This window comes from Eubalaena glacialis, chromosome 2 (assembly GCF_028564815.1).
Source record: "Eubalaena glacialis isolate mEubGla1 chromosome 2, mEubGla1.1.hap2.+ XY, whole genome shotgun sequence".
Taxonomy (NCBI): Eukaryota; Metazoa; Chordata; class Mammalia; order Artiodactyla; family Balaenidae; genus Eubalaena; species Eubalaena glacialis.
The window spans coordinates 51,892,373-51,910,586 of NC_083717.1; the positions used below are offsets into that span (position 1 = coordinate 51,892,373).

The 18,214-nt window shown below is 38.4% G+C and overlaps 1 protein-coding gene across 1 annotated transcript in view; it reads right to left on the minus strand.

The window, feature by feature from the left end:
• Positions 1-224: 224 nt before the first annotated feature.
• CERS3 (ceramide synthase 3) overlaps positions 225-18,214 on the minus strand; it is an 88,927-nt gene continuing 70,937 nt past the window's right edge. The window contains exon 10 of the mRNA XM_061181817.1: positions 225-392. Coding sequence (XP_061037800.1) covers positions 225-392 — 168 coding nt within the window. The remainder of the gene's footprint in view (positions 393-18,214) is intronic.

Genomic DNA, 18,214 nt, shown 5'->3' on the forward strand with positions numbered 1-18,214 from the left:
CCAGTAAAATCCATGGGGATGCTTATATTTAACATTTTAACGCAAATTAACAACATTTTGTTAAATACATCTTAGGAGGGGGGGAAGGTGCTGGTTAGAAAGAGGGAAGGGCAAAATCTGTGGTCCCTGTGGGTCCTGAGGCCACAGCAATGGAGGAGGGAGCACTTCCGGCTCCCAGCAGCCCTTGCAGCTCACTGTGCGCCAGGAGCTACGCGGGCTTCAAGCTAACAGCCATGCTGACCATTGGGAATGAGGTGCCTGTTGGCCCCAAGGCCGTTCTTCAAACCGTCTGTCTCTTTGCCTTTGGTGGCTTCTTCCTTCTCCTCCTCCTCTTCCTCAACCTCTTCTTCTTCATACTCATCCTCATCATCACTTCTCACGTCCTGGATATTCTAGACAAAAGAAACAATGGGCTGTGAGTGACAACCTTCCAGAAAGACTCTTGAGTGAATAAGCAAACAAATGGGCCCAGTTTAGAGATATGGCTCCCTTCAGAGAAAACACAATATTCAAACAACCAAACATTCACCAACATAGAACATATCATGGATCATAAAATAAACCTTAACAAACTTAAAGAATCAAAATTATGCAAAGTATGTTTCAGGTCCTAATGGAATTAAGCTAGAAATCAATATAAAAAATAATGGGAAAATTTCAGAACACTTGGAAATTAAACAACACCCTTATAAATAATCAGTGGATCAAAAGAGTAAGTCTCAAGGGATACTAGAAAACATTTTGAATTAAGATAAAAACACAACATATCAAATTTTCTTCAGTTTGGTTAAAACCGTGCTTAAAAGGAAATGTATACCATTAAATGTTTATATTAGAAAAGAAGAAAAGTCTGTAATAATATGAGCTTCCAACTTACGAAACTAGGAAAAAAAAAAAAAAGAAAGAAAAGCAAAATAAGCCCAAAATGAGCAAAAGGAAGGAAATAACAGAAATGAGAAATCAATGAAATTGAAAACAGAGGTAACCTGAGTAGTCTTAAAACTATGAAAAAAATTAAATATGTAGTTTAAAATCTTCTGAAAAAGAATATCAGGCACAAATGGTTTCACTGGCAAATTCCATGAAATGTATAAAGAAGAAATAACACCAAATCTCCACAATCTCTTCCAGAAAAAAGAAGAGGGATCACATCCCAATTTATTTTATGAGGCCAGAATTACCCTGATACCAAAACCAGACAGACAGTATAAGAAAATACAGCTACAGACCAATATCTTTAATGAACATAGACATTAAAATCCTTAATAAAATATTCCAAATCAAAACCAGCAATGTATAAAAAAATATATACTATGATAAAGTGGGGTTTGTCCCAGTAGTGCAAAGCTGGTTCAATATTTGGAAATCAATGAATGTAATCCATCATGTTAATAATCTAAAGAAGGGAAAAAATGATTACATCAATTGATGCAGAAAAATCATATGACAAAATTCAATATCCATTCATGATAAAAAAAATTTAAAAACTTCTCTGCAAAGAAGGAATAGAAGCTAACATCATACTTAATGGTGAATAACTGAATGCTTTCCCCCTAAGATTAGGAATAAGGCAAGGATGTCCACTTTCACTATTGCTATTCACATTGTATTGGAAATCCTAGTCAATGAAATAAGGCAAGAAAAAGAAATAAAAGTCATACAAATTGGGAAGAAAGAAATAAAAGTGTCTCTATTATTTATGTACAAAATCCCAAAGAATCAACCAAAAAACTCCTAGAATTAATATATGAGTTTAGCACTAAGGCTGCAGGATAAAAGGTCAACACATAAAATCTCTTTCTCTCTCTCTCTTTGTCTCTGTCTCTCTGTCTCTTTCTTTCTCTCTCTGTCTCTGTCTCTTTCTCTCTCTCTCTCTCTCTCTCTCTCTCTCTCACACACACACACACACACACACACACACAAAATCTTGATTTCTAGACACTAATGTAGTAGGCTAAAAAATGTCCTCAAAAATATTAGGTCCTAATCCTGGAATCTGTGAATGTTACCTTACATGGTAAAGTTTTTTGCAGATATGATTAAATTAAGGATTTTGAGATGAGAGATTATCACGGATTATCCAGGTGGCCACTAAATGCCATCACACGTGTCTTTATAAGAGAGGCAGAGGGGATTCAACACAGAGGAAAGGCAATATGAAGACAGAGGTAGAGATTGAAGTGATGTAGCTACAAGCCAAGGAACGTTGGCAGCCACCAGAAGTTGGAAGAGGCAAAGAACAGATTCCCTGCTGTGTGTGAAGGGAACACAGATCTGCCACACTTTGATTTCTGCTCAAAACTGATTATAGACTTCTGACCTCCAGAACTGTAAAAAAGTAAATTTCTGTTTTTTTAAGCCACCAAGTTTGTAGTAATTTGTTATGGCAGCCATAGTAAACTAACATGACTAGCAATGTCCAACTAAAACAGAAATTTAAAAGTCAGTAACATTTACAATAGTTTCAAAAAATAAAACACTTAGGTACAAATGTAACAAAGCATGTATAGGATCTGCATGTAAAACCTACAAAACTCTGAAGAAAGAAATCAAAGATCTAAATAACTAAAGAGACATACTATGTTCATGGCTTGGAAGTTTCAATACAGTAAAAATGTTAATTATCCCCATATTGATCTACAGATTCCACATAATACCAATTAAAATCTTAGCAAGATTTCTTATAGATATAGACAAGCTGATTCTAAAATTTATATGGAGAGGCAAAGGAACTAGAATAGCTAAAGCAATTATGAAAAAGAAGAATAAAATTGGAAAACTCGAACTACCCAATTTTAAGACTTTACTATAAAGTTATAGTAATCAAGACTGGATGGTATTAGCAAAGGGGTAAACAAATAGATCAATGGAACAGAATAGAGAATCTAGAAATACACCCACACAAATACCGCCAATTGAGTTTTGACAAAGGTGCAAAAGCAATTTAATGGAGAAAGGATAGTCTTTTCAACAAATGGTGCTGGAGCAAGGAGAAATCCATAGGCAAAAAAGTAAATTTTAACCTTACACATATGTTAACACAAAATGAATTGTATATCTAAATGTAAAATATAAAACTATAAAACTTTTAGAAGAAAACCTACGACCTCGGGTTGAGTAACGAGTTCTTAGACATGATACAAAAAGCATACTCCATAAAAAAATGATAAACTGTACTGCATCAAAATTAAAAACTTTTGCTCTATGAAAGATACCATTTAGAGAATACAAAGACAGGTTGCAAACTGGGAGATAGTAATTACAAATCCCATATCCAACTTGTATGGATAATAAAGAATTCTCAAAACTCAACAATAAGAAAAAACATTAAAAAAATGGGAAAACATATAAAAATACACACTTCTAGGAGGATATAGGATGTCAAATAAACATATGAAAAGATGTTCAACATCATTAGCCATTAGGAAAATGCAAATTAAAATCATGATTAGATAAAACTATCATAAGAATAGCTAAAATTAAAAATCCTGAGAATACCAAGGATGCAGAGTAACTGGAAGGAATTCTTATACATTGCTGATGGAAATGCAAAATGGTATAGACACTTTGGAAACAGTTTTTACTTATAAAGGCAAACATACATATACTGTATGTCTCAGCATTCCTACCCCTGAGTATCTACCCCAGAGAAACGAACATTTATATTCACAAAAAAACAAATGTTTATAAAAGCTCTATTCATAATTGCCCCAAATTGTAAGCAACCCAAATGTTCTTCAACAAGTAAATGAATGGTACGTCCATACAATGGAATACTACTTACCAATAAATAGGTACAAACTACTGACATTTATAAGAAGTTGGATGAATCTCAAAAGCATTATGTTAAGTGAAAAAAGTTTGTTTCAAAAGGTTACCTACACTTCCAACAAACAAAAGTCCAAGACCAGATGGCTTCACAGGTGAATTCTATCAAACATTTAGAGAAGATCTAACACCCATCCTTCTCAAACTATTCCAAAAAATTGCAGAAGAAGGAACACTCCCAGACTCATATTATGAGGCCACCATCACCCGGATATGAAAACCAGACAAAGACATCACAAAAAAAGAAAATTACAGACCAATATCAGTGATGAATATAGATGCAAAAATCCTCAACAAAATACTAGCAAACAGAATCCAACAACATATTAAAAGGATCATACACCACGATCAAGTGGGATTTATCCCAGGGATGCAAGGAATCTTCAATATATGCAGATCAATCAATGTGATACACCATATTAACAAATTGAAGAATAAAAACCATATGATCATCTCAATAGATGCAGAAAAAGATTTGACAAAATTCAACACCCATTTATAATAAAAACTCTCCAGAAAGTGGGCATAGAGGGAACCTACCTCAACATAATAAAGGCCATATATGACAAACCCACAGCAAACATCATTCTCAATGGTGAAAAACTGAAAGCATTTCCTCTAAGATCAGGAACAAGACAAGGATGTCTCACCACTATTATTCAACATAGTATTGGAAGTCCTAGCCATGGCAATCAGAGAAGAAAAAGAAATAAAAGGAATACAAATTGGAAAAGAAGAAGTAAAACTGTCACGTTTACAGATGACATGAAACTCTACATAGAAAATCCTAAAGATGCCACCAGAAAACTACTAGAGCTAATCAATGAATTTGGTAAAGTTGCAGGATACAAAATTAATGCACAGAAATCTCTTGCATTCCTATACACTAAGAAAAAAAGGTAAGAAAGAGAAATTAAGGAAACAATCCCATTCACCATTGCAACAAAAAGAATAAAATACCTAGGAATAAACCTACCTAAGGAAGTAAAAGACCTGTACTCAGAAAACTATAAGACACTGATGAAATAAATCAAAGATGACACAAACTGATGGAGAGATATACCATGGTCTTGGATTGGAAGAATCAATATTGTGAAAATGACTATACTACCCAAAGCAATCTACAGATTCAGTGCAATCCCTATCAAATTACCAGTGACATTTTTCACAGAACTAGAACAAAAAAATCTTAAAATCTGTATGGAGACACAAAAGACCTTGAATAGCCAAAGCAATCTTGAGAAAAAAAAAAAAAAATGGGGCTGGAGGAATCAGGCTCCCTGACTTCAGACTGTACTACAGGGCTACAGTAATCAAGACAGTATGATACTGGCACAAAAACAGAAATATAGATCAATGGAACAGGATAGACAGCCCAGAGATAAACCCATGCACCTATGGTCAACTAATCTATGACAAAGGAGGCAAGGATATACAATGGAGAAAAGACAGTCTCTTCAATAAGTGGTGCTGGGCAAACTGGACAGCTACATGTAAAAGACTGAAATTAGAACACTCCCTAACACCATACACAAAAATAAACTCCAAATGGATTAAAGACCTAAATGTAAGACCAGACACTATAAAACTCTTAGAGGAAAACATAGGAAGAACACTCTATGACATAAATCACAGCAAGATCTTTTTTGACCCATCTTGTAGAGTAATAGAAATAAAAACAAAAATAAACAAATGGGACCTAAGGAAACTTAAAAGCTTTTGCACAGCAAAGGAAACCATAAACAAGATGAAGACAACCCTCAGAATGGGAGAAAATATTTGCAAATGAATCAATGGACAAAGGATTAATCTCCAAAATATACAAACAGCTCATGCAGCTCAATATCAAAAAAAAAAAAAAAAACCAAAAACCAAAAACCAACCCAATCAAAAAATGGGTGGAAGACCTAAATAGACATTTCTCCAGAGAAGACATACAGATGGCCAAGAGGCACATGAAAAGATGCTCAACATCACTAATTATTAGAGAAATGCAAATCAAACCTACAAGGAGGTTCACCTCACACCGGTCAGAAAGGGGGGTGGGATGAATTGGGAGATTGGGATTGACATATATACACTAATATGTATAAAATAGATAACTAAAGAGAACCTGTTGTATAACACAGGGAACTCTGCATCACTTCACTGTACAGTAGAAACTAACACAACACTGTAAAACAACTATTACCCCCCCCAAAAAAACTAACACAACATTGTAAAACAATTATACCTACCAAAAGACATACTGATGTAGTTTTCATGACATTCTTAAAAAGACTAAACTGTAGGGATGGTGAACAGATAAGTGGCTGCCAAGAGCTGGGGTGGAGGAAGGAGTTATTGGGGCGACAGAATTATTCTGTATCCAGATTATAGTGATGGCTACACAAATCTACACTTGTGTTAAAATTCACAGAACTGTACACCAACAGGAAAAAATAAATTTCACTGATGATAAGTTTAAAAATAAAACTTAAATGTATTTCTTTTTAGAACGCAAACACTACAATTTTCCCAACAAACATCTGCTAAGTAAAGTATTGCTCATATGGGCATTTTGGTTGTCAGGATATTTTTATTGTTGGGAATAGGATGTTTCCTATTTTCTTTATGCAGGAATTCCTTCAAGGACAGTTCTTAATTAAGAGTAATATGTTTCTCCTCTTCTTTACAGTGTTCTGAAAGGAATTTTGTGAGGGAAACTCCTAGAAGAATAACACTGTCCCAAAGAACGCAGATGGAATTGCTACAGATCAGACTTCATTGCAAAAGATAATGATGGTGTGAACTATTAAAACAATACCAAGAACTCAAGCTCTCTGCAAGGCCAGTTTTGGACCTGACCCCTGACCCTCTAAGCCAGTTCAGAAACATCTCTATTAAACCCAGCCTAGAAAAGAAAAAAAAATATGGAAGGTGGAGGTTGTTTCCTCACACATCATTTTTCAAGATGACATCCATAACCATAAGAGTTTTCCCTTTTGTGACCTGAAGACTAAAACTGACCACCTCCGGAGATTCTTGGGGTATATGTAACCAAATACTTCCTTGCGTACAAGCTTCATGCAAACACGGCTTAAACAACAACAACATCAACAACAACGTACACACATTCTGCTGTCTTAATCACAGAAATATAACTTCATAGGCTCTTTTCTGTACATTCTGCTCTTTTCACAACAACACAGAAAGGGTCCCAAAATAAACAAGGCTCACTGTAAACACTGAGGAATAAACTTGGCATCTCATCAGTTAAGATGCAACAGAGAAACGCAGCCTCTCCATGATTTGCTGGGAGCCAGGATCAGAGTGCTCCCCCTGTAGACGGAGTATTTCAGGGAAGGGCCATGCTTGGCTGATGTTTGCTTTCATGGATGGTACCTCTTGGCTCTCCTTTTCTTTCCTCAAAAGATTTTTGTAGGGAACAAGGGGAAATCTGAATCAGAACAAAGAAACTAATTTCTCCCCAGAAAGGCATACTAGCGTCTGCCCACCCCTTTCTCCAGGACTTGAATAGCTGCTTTAGCTGAGAAATAAATTCATCCTGGAAGATGCTCCCCATAGCTTGAAGCCACATCCTCCAGCACCCTCACCTCTGAGAAGAGGGCCTGGACCATATTCAGGCTTTTAGAAATGTATGACATCCTCACAGTCACAAAGGTTGGGGAGCACTACTGACTTTTAATGAGCATTGGCTAGGGATGCCACACACCTTACAATGTGCATGACACCCAAATGTCCTGCCAGACCTGCATTTGTAATTATCCAAGCCTAGAATATAATTCCATTGTACATTCAAGCACAGGAATTCTTGCATGGTTTTAATATATTCTCAATTTTTCAGGACTGCAACTATGTACATAAATCCAAGGAAGACTATACTTCATTTTGTTCAGAACTTCACAATTTCAGAAAGCCATGTCACTGATGGCAACCCTACCAGTGGCATTTGAGGCTGTGTCAGTCTGCATTTGCAGCTGCCCCACTCATGCTGAGTCTCCATATAAGCAAGCACAGCATCTGCCAACTTCATTACATTATCTAGGGCAGTCATGTACACGTTACACACGAAATGCATATTTTATCAGAAATGTCTTTCATCTTATTTCTTTTTTATTACGTTGTGGCATTATATTGCTTTTTGAAATTATGCTTTTAGGTGAGTGATATTACCTAGGAATTTAATTTCAGGCTAGTGCAGAGGGTGTGGGTCCAACAGGATGGAGAACCACTGCCCTTGATGATGAATCAAGCTCAGAAAGGATTTCCTGGTAGTTAAGAGTTTGTTAGATAGATGTATAGGTGGTTGCACATTATAAAAACTTGAATAATGTAAATTGGAAATTGAATGGTATTCAAAAATATTAATAAAACCTCACATTATATTCAATTTCATCTTGTATATGCTATCTGTAATATAACAATAACAGCAATGACACCCTTAAAGGGCTTTTTTTCCACTGTCCTAAAAATCCTCTGTGCTCTTCCTGTTCATCCCTCCCTCCCTCCCAAGCCCTGGCATTCACTGACCTTTTTATTGTCATCATAGTTTTGTCTTTTCCAGAATGTCTTGTAGTTGGAATCATATAGTATTTAGCTTTTAAGATTAGCTTCTTTCACTTAGTAATAAGCATGTAGGGTTCCTCCATGGTTTTTCGTGGCTTAATAGCTCATTTCTTTTTATTGCTGAAGAATATTCCATTGTTTGGATGTGTGTACCACAGGTATGCATCTACTGACCTATTGGAGGACACCTTGGTTGCTTCCAAGACTTGGCAATTATAAATGAAGGCACTATCCACGCTATAAATGTCCATGTGCCAGGCACTGAACTAAGCAGTTAGTATGAACAATACCATTTCCTCCTCACAGCAACCCTAGGACATAGGACCTATTCTATCTACTTTAAAGGAGAGGAAAATGAGGCTTAGAGGAGTTAAGTAACTTTTTCAAGGCCACACAGGTATGAGAGGCAGACAGGGTGAAAACCCTGATCAAAACTTAGACACCTTGAAACACAGTGCTCTACAAACCCCTGCTGGAATACTTGGAGAGACAGGGCACCCAGGGGGTGAGACAAACACTGGCATGCTTTATGCTATTCTATTTCATTTTAAAAATGATGTACAAAACTGATTTGGCAACCTATAAATGATCTGCAACCTACAGTTTGAAAAACACTGGCTAAGGTGTGCTAGAAAAAATGAGGCTTTGATAATCAGCTGAAATCAGAAAAGTTTAAGATATAAACCACAATCCGTATTCTGCAAAGTACCTTTTCACAATGGTAAATCTTTTCCAGTAATTACAATACTTAATAGAAATCAAAAACAAGTCAACCTTGCTCTAGGGGAACAAAATCTAAATACCTGCTAAAGGTCAATCCACAGTGTTTTCTAGAACTCTACCTGTCTGCTTTGATGGGATGCCAAGACTCTGCTTGCACCAGCAGCAGTGAGTCTCTCTCTTGGAATCAGCCAGCTTCTTTTCTTGTATTGCCCTTCCCTTTGCTTTTTCTCTGCACACCAGCACCCCTTACTTTCCTACTTCTTAGTTGTCCCTGGGCTTGTAGAACTGGTCTCATGCAACTTGTTGGCCCTGAACCCTCCCACAAATCATTAAGGGCCCAAGAAAATCCATGCAAAAAAGAAGGATCTAAACCCTTCTTTGAAGAGTGAAGGGTGGGTCTGGGCTTCAGCAGCCAAGGGCTGCAGCCACCAGGTGCACAGTTCTCACACGTGCCAAGCATATCGCAGCACACATGCTTCCTGTTACCTGCCCACCGGCTGCCCTTGGGTTAGCAGTGCCATTACAGACAGCATATTACTATTCTGATAACTTTAGATAACTTTCTTTATGGAATTAGCAAAGATATCTAATATTCAACTGGACATTTCCCAGAAATGACCTGGGTCCTCTAGAATACATTATTGGCAATATTATTCATTCCACAAATGGAAATGCATGAATATAATTTCTGCAGTGTCTTTTAAAAGACACCTCCTTCCTCTCCCCAGCAATTCCCTTCGGTTACACAAAATGATGGTGAAGGGAATGAAGAACAAGTTACTTATGGAAGAGAGACCTTGTTACTGGTCTTAACAAGGGCTTTGGAACCCCCACATCACTAATGGTACCAGTACTGGCAAATGTCATCAGCCTGGCACTCCAGGAGGGCAGGGAAGACACACATTCAGAGGATGGGGTTGAAGTCACAGTCACTATGAAGGAAGGCGAGCAATCAGTCTGAAAGCATCCCATACGCTAGGAGAAACAGAAACCCTGAAACTGGGACCAAAATGATCTTCCCCAGATTAAAGTCGGTTGAAGCCAACATTCCTCTTTGAAGGGCATGTTCCAGGAGCAGGGGCACAGAGCTTAACTGAACCACATTCAAAGACTCATTCACCCAAGCACGGGAGTACCTTAAAGCAATGGACACACTTCCAACTTCTCCTATTGACCCTTTTTTTTTGGTGGGGGGCTTGTGAAAAAATGCTTGAACCTGTAATATCACACAGTAATTCGCTTTGGCTGGTGTCAGATCTCTCAGACACAGAGTACAGGACCAAGGCCACTGTCCCGGCTCCCTGCAGTCATGAGTGCAAGTCAAAGCAGTACCAAAAACATGCCCTAAAACCGGCTTACGCATGGTTCCCAATTTTTGTGACTGGTCTGTATACATAGAATGCCTCCTCTTGAATTTCAGAACCGGACTCAAAGGTTGCTTTTTAAACTGTCCCAACTCACCGGTGTAAAATATATTCTACTTTCCACTGATGGTTTTTATTTTCATTACACATGCTGCTATCAATGTACCTAATTTCCTTAAGAAATTATTTCACTTTGCTAAGGCTTACAGGCTTTAAAAAATGAGCTTCTAAGAGAAAAAGTAAGTTTTAGGGATAGATGGACTCTGGAGAGTATCTGGTCAGGCAGATTCATTTTCCAGAAGAGATAAAAACTACAGGACTTGAACCCACTCAGCTCAGTGACTCAGCTTGGTGGAAAAGAGCTCAGATTACACTATGTGGCTCTTGATAAAAATGCATGGATTTCTTTCATATTCTCTATATTACCTAAAAGTAAATTTAAAAGGCTCTGTGGTAATCACCAACTTGTGACGTAGAAAATGATTTGATTTCATGAATGTACTTTGCTTTGGGGATTAAAACCATTAAAATTAGTGTATTTTCTACACATTTTGCATCCTTTAGACGCAGCTTTAGATTCAACAGTCTGCAAATTCCACAACTTTAACTGGGCAAAGATATACAAAACCATTTTGAAAAAAAATCATTAGGATTTAGGTAAGCAACACTTAGGAAATAACCATGGAAAGATAGAAGATTAAGTATTGAATATATAGCCCAGAAAAATGTGTATTAACAACAAAATGTTAAAGTTTGTTTCAAATATTAGCATCCAACAAAGAATTCATATGCACCATTAAGAAGGAAAAAACTCCAATGTGACAGAAAAGCAGACAAAGGATATAAACAGATGATTCACAGAAGAGACAACTATTGACTAATAAACTATACAAAATGCTCAAGCTTAGTAATGCAAATTAAAATGAGATAAAATCTCTTATTCATCAAACTGGTAAATATTAAAATGTCTGATGGTGCCGAAAGTTGGTGAGGATGTGGGGCAAGAGAGACTCTCATATACTTTGACAAATTGTTTGGCAGCATCTGGTAAACTTGACTGAGGAATTCTACTTATAGAGAAACTCCCATATGTGCCACCAGGAGACATATATAAAGATGTAAACAGGAGGATACGTAGACTGTGGACTATTCTGTGATGGATACTATACAGGAGGTAAGTGCATTGGTCCACAGTAATATTTGTCAATATGAATAATGTCATAATGAGTGAAGAAAACAAGTTGTACAATTATATAAACTAAATCATACCATTTATGTAAAGTTTAAAAACAAAAAAGCAATGCTTTAATTGTGGCTATATCCAAACATAATAAGCATATAAAAGCATGGGTGGAAGGACACCAGCTTCCCTTCTGCAGAGGGAGGGAGAGAGGATGGGGTGGAATATACTGGAATGTGCCATCTTCCTCCTCTATTTTCTCTTAGGTGATGTCATCCAGCACTCAGCAAGCACTCAGTGCATATTTGATGAGCAAGTGAATGAATGAATCTAATACCACAAGATGGGACTCTTAAATCCCATCTGAATGCAGGTGATCCCAAATTTGTATCCCAGCGTGGACCTTTCTTCCAAGCTTCAGACCATCTCCTCTCAGCTGCCTAAGGCCTTGTCAGACTCGAGGCTCCGTTTACACCACCTTCTCTGGCCTTCGTATTTCAGCACTTGGCACTACCATCCACACAGCTGCTCCAGGCGAAACTGCCAGGTCATTTTCAGTCCTGCCCTTTATGGGAGATCTTGTTTCCCAGCTTATCGCATTCAGAGGGACTCTATGACACAGATCCCTGAGCTCTTGTCTTAGTGGTTTCCAAGTTACATCTAATATCTGTGGTCACATCCAGACTCTGAGCTGAACTGTTCTGTTGGCGAGTCCCTGCCTAGGACCTCAGAGTCTGAGGGCACGGCAGTCAGCTGAGCTGGGCAGCACAGCTGGCCCTCTGAGATGCAGCCACACAGGTTTGGGTCCTGAAAGACCCCTGCTGACCTACAGTGCCCTGCAGTACTGCCTTGCAAGACTTGTGATGGCCACTGCAGACAGCTCCTGCCGGACAGTGCTGCTTCCACAGCTCAGAGGAGCCAGACTACTGTTGTTGGCAAGATTTCTGAATAAGGAAAGTTAAAAAATATCTTGCCTGCCTCTCTCTAGGGATAGAGAAATATGATTTGCTTTTAGACAACTCCAATCCACCAGCCAACTTTCAAAAGGAAATACATAACTGGCTCATAGCTGAGCAGCCATAGTATAGTGGGGCTTTTCTACACCAGTGTTTCCCAACTGATGTGCCAGGAAAGGGTTAAAAGATATGCTGAGATATTGATTCTCTCAGGCCTTGGGGCAACTAGCAGAGCCCCAGTCTCCTCCTGCTTTGGGTAGTCCTGTCAGTTTCCCACAGTGTGCTGTACAAATATCAATTTCTTCGGTGCCTGAGGTGAGGAAGCTGGGAAGCAGTGTCCTAGACTGACTACAGAGCTGAATGCAATGTTTTCTTAAGTAGCAACCTTAGAAGACTTCCTCATAAATGCAGAGGCTTGAACTAAAGATGAGAAGCCTTGCAGCCCCTGGGAGAGAAAGGTGTGCGTGCAGGGCAGGAGGTGAGAACTGGCTGCCTCCAGGACATGAACGGTTCTGCTGGCTTACACCCAACATTCAGCGAGGTTAAAGAGGTGAAAAGTAAGGAGAGAGAACTGGTCACTAAGTGAATTAGAATGAATGAGGAACGAGTGTTCGGCACAGTCCACACTGCCTCACCCGCAATGCCCTTTCCAACCCACACTGTACAAAGCCATGCAGGAACAGAAAGGTGTAGTGCCATCAAAGTCATAATTTTCTCTCAGTTACACCTGAACAATTAGCTACAGTCTCATTCTCTCAATCCATCAGAACTTTCCAAATGCAGGTGTCTTATATCTAAAGGAAATGGCTGGCAACCATTTGTGATTATCACTTGAGTAATTTTAAATTGCCAACACCTGAAGAAATGCTAAACAGATAATTATGGAGAGCTTGGCTCCTCAAGAAATAGTGTGTTTGGCTGTTCTTGCATAAACCTAACTTCTCTCTGTATAGGATGACACTGTCAGGTGGGAAAGCAAGGAATAATTTGGGATCAACACCAACCACAAAGTGAAATCAACCAAAAGAGAGAGGAGTTTACTCATTTATTCCAGGGATCTCAGCCAGTTTATTCTGTGGGGACTGTTCTGCCCTTTGTAGAAGGGTTAGTAGTATTCCTGGTCTCTGTGCACTAGATGCCAGTTGTGACCACCAAAACTGTCTCCAGAGATTGCCAAATGTCCCAGGGGGCAAGGCGGGGAGCAAAACCACCCCAGGTGAGAACCACTGATTCAAAAAATATTTCTTGAGCCCCTGTGCATTGTGTAAGACTTTGGGGATATAATGGTTTCTGTCTTCAAATAACTTACACTCTATTGAAAGAGCCAAACCCCAAGGTATCAAACACATAACAATATGCAACCACACATTTGTAAGTGTTAGGGAGCAGAGAATACCACGACATGTAAATTGGGGATCTCACTTAGATGGGAAGGAAGGAAGGCCTTGCTAAGGAAATGGAACACAAAGGTTGTAATCTGAAGGTTAAGGCGGAGTGGTCAGGGAAGATGGGGTAGGCATTTCAAGAAGAAGACACAGTATGTACAAAGGCCCTGAGATGAATGGCATGCTCAGGGATCAGAAAGGCCAGTGCAGCTAAAACATGGTAAGAAAGATGGAGCATGACCTAAGATGAGGTCGGGGAGTAAGCATGGACCAGATTACAGATTTAATAGGTCATGGTAAAAAGTTCCAAGTTACTTCTAAGTCCAAATGGAAGCCGCTGTGTAGCACTGTTTGAAGTATTGGGAACATATGTGACAAAAAAAGACAAGGTGCCTATCCTCAGAAATCTTCTGCTTTCTGTGGAAACTGGTTTATATATAACAGTGTTCTCTGTTGCTGTATGGAAACAGTTGGAAAGAATCCAGGGTGGTCAAAGGTGGAGCACTTAGGAGGTTGTGGTCATAGACCAGGAGAGAAATGCCAGTGGCTTGGATTGGAGTGGTAGCATTTGAGATGTAGAGGAGCAATTACATAAGAAAGAATGGTGCCCAAAGGCCTCCAGGTTTGCAGGGACTTTTAAGCTCATCTAATCTAATTTCTACTTGATGCTGATATGCCTTTCTTAACAACCAGAGCAAAAGATGTACATTCTCCTGCTTGTACATTTCCAGTAATTCATTACCTGCTTCTTTTTTCATATGGTGCTGAAATCTGCCTCCTTATCCAAAAGGGGTCTGTGTACTTCCTTCAAATGCTGAAGTTAACCTCTCTTCAAGCTAAATATTCTTATTTTCTTCAGTTTATCCTCGTATGACATGGCACCAAAACCCTTCACTATCCTGCGTATCTTATGAGAACATATTCCCATCCACAGCCACCGCCCTACACTGGATTATGTGTGTAACACAACCAGCATCACTCAATTAATACACAACTTACCACTTTCATATCCACCAAAAAAAAGTGAGTACAATAAATTTAAAGTCAAGCCCTGATGATGTCTATGCTTTTAGTTTTATTTTTTGTGCAATTTTTCTTATATTTTCAGATTCCAGGATATATATACTTTTATGAATTAATCATGATTTGCCTATTAGTGAAAGTAAGTAGCTGGCCCTGGTCTGCAGTCCTCAAAAATTATTGCAAGGATTACCAAACAAAATAAACTTTGACAATGAGAAAAAATATGCTAATAGGATAAAATTACGAATAATCTCTGCCACAGCACTTCCATACACTCTGGGAATGACATCTGCAACCATGGCTTCAATAAAATTGCAGAGCTGTGCTTTTGAAATGCCTTAACTAAACTCTGTGCTCGGGAATCTGTGGCTTTACAGTAATGTCAAAAGCCCAGGAGGTCGTGAATGACTCATAATGTCCCACTGCTTTTTGAATGGCTCCACATCTAAATCCATAGTTGGCAATGAAACAAAGGACAATATAATAAGCACTTTATGCTGTTTTGAAAGAAAATTTTAGCTTTAACTGTATGAAAAAGAAAGTGCATTCAAAGAGTTTAATTTTCTGAACTACTGTCAAAATACATTCCTTTTTGTTATATTAGTTCTTATTATCCAAGTTGACAAGGTCACAGAAAAAACCAGTTTTCCCCTTTTTTTCTCCTCAAAGGAGCTGCATTAAATTTAAATTGGATTCTTTGAAACTTGACTACACATGGACATTTCCTATCAGTTATCTGTAATATGAAATTTCTAGACCAGTGCTTCTCAAACTTTAATGTGCATATGAATCACCTAAGTTTCTTGATAAAATACAGATTCTCATTCAGAAAGTATCTAGTGGGGCCTGAAAGGCTGCATGTCACACCAGCTCTGGTGATGCCTCAGCTGACAGTCAGGTACTACACTGCAGTCAGCAGGTGGGTGCTTAGGCCACAGACCGTCTCTAGGTTGCTGTTCTCTGTAGAAAGAAGCTGAAGCAGAGGGTTGCCTAAGGGTCTTTCACATTTTAAAATCCCATGATTGCAAACAATTTTGACTTCCTTGACTCTGTATGTCATGAGTCTTTTTAGTCCAGAAAGGCAATATAAAATTACCAGTATGTCTCACTTTATGTGATGACTCATGTCTTTAATTCTCCAGAGAAATGTACTATTTAGAGAATTCTGGTTTTCTACAAAGTAAAGAATCTCAAAGTGCTTGGTGCCTGTTTCAACAGTCTGACTTTTTATTTATAAGGATTTTTCAGCATAGAACCCCTATGTAACATGAAGTCTACTGCTCTTGTTAAAATTTGCAAGATGGGAATATTTGCTGAGGTCGTGTCAGCGAACTCTACAGATGTGGGGAAGAGTGCAGCCATCTCTGCTTTTTAGAAAGCAGACCCAGAAATCGGAGGGATGTCCATGGACACTTGTGCAGAGTGGAGAGGACACATACACACACGCACACACACAGCTGGGTTTCTCCACTTGATCTAGTGGCTCTCAAACTGAGAGCCAGAGTAGAATCACTTATGTTGGGGGAAGAAGAGGACTGTCAAAAACCCCAGTGTCTGGGTCTAGACCCCGTAGATTCTGACTTAATTGGTCTGAATTAGAACCTGGCTGTGAGTATTTTTTTTAAGGCTCTACAGGTCATTCTAGTGAAGCTATAGTTAACATAGCCAGTATGTAACGAGCTGAACTGAAACAAAAGTGGAAATCCTGGGGGATCTTCTTTTGGGTGTGAGATCCAGAATAATACCTTATTCTTCATTAGTCTTAAATATGATTACAATCCTCTCCTGATTAAAATATATATCAAGCCAAAAAATGACTCTTTTTCATGAACTAGATTATATGGAATAATCCTGAATTCCTTTAGTAGGCCTTTTAGACAAAAGGTCTTCTGAAACGTTTAAGCACCCATCACCAAATGTCATGCTTTCCGATTCTTAAACAAAAGGCTCAAATGATAAGCTGGTCAAGCAAAATGAAGTTTAACAAGAAGGAATATAACTTCCACAAAAGTCACAATCATCAACATACAATCCTGAGCAGAAATGTGGCTTGGCTGATGTGAAAAAGACTTAGAGGTTTTAATCAATTTCAAACTCATTATGAATTAACAACCTAATGTGAACTACCAGCAACTCAAAGCAAAACTAGGATGCATTGATGGCAGCATAGTTTTCACAGAAATAGACATCAGAACTGCTTGACTTTGTATTAGTCAGACCATATCTAGAAATTGGTGCTGATTTAAAAGAGAATCTGGATAAAAAAGAAAAAATTTACAAATTCCAGTTAGCTCCCACAGCCCTCTAGTTTGTGGCTGGGAAAGGGCGGGGAAGAGGAGGTTAGAAAAACAAGCAGCCTGGGAGTACAGGACTTAGAAGAAGCACAGACAAAATCACCCCCAGAAACAGAAAGTAAAGCCATAAATGACCTGGAAGTTCACAGTCCTTGCTAAAGAGAAGGGGCCCCAAGGTGTACAAGATACAAGTGTCAGCCTCGGAGAAGCAGAGCTTGTGGGGGAGAACCAGGTATACAGAGAAGAGTGGTACCTGGAGATGAGCAGTGAAGGGAAAGAAGGAAATAGGATTAGAAAAGTAAGGCACCTGCAGAAAAGAAAGGAAAACAAGACAAAGAATTGGCTTAAAAAAAAAAAAAAAAATCCCGAGAATAGTATCTTCCTCCCTTGCTCACAAACTGGAAAGTTTTCTTGAGTGGAAAGAAAGGGTAGTAGGTACAGCCAGCATGTTACAATTGAATACACCACCAGGGACCCCGTGAGAACAAATCACACATGAGAACATATCCCGCCACCTGTCCCATATGCAGTGGTTGAGAAGCAGAATTGCTAGTCTAGAGCTAGGAGCTGTAACACCCAATGTAGTAGCCACCCATTCACCACGTGTGCCTTCTGAAATGTGGTCGGTCCAAATTGAGAGATGCTGTAAGTGTAAAATATATACTGAATTTCAAGGACTTAGTATGGAAAAAAAGGATGAAAAATATCTCATTAATGATTTGTTTGTACTGATTGCTGAATCACTATATTAGCTTTAAATAATGATTATAATCCTTCCCTGATTAAAATACATTCCAGACAAAATATACATCAGGCAAAATTGAAATGATAATATTTTGTTTGTATTGTGTTAAATAGAATATATTATTAAATTACTTTTACTTGTTTCTTA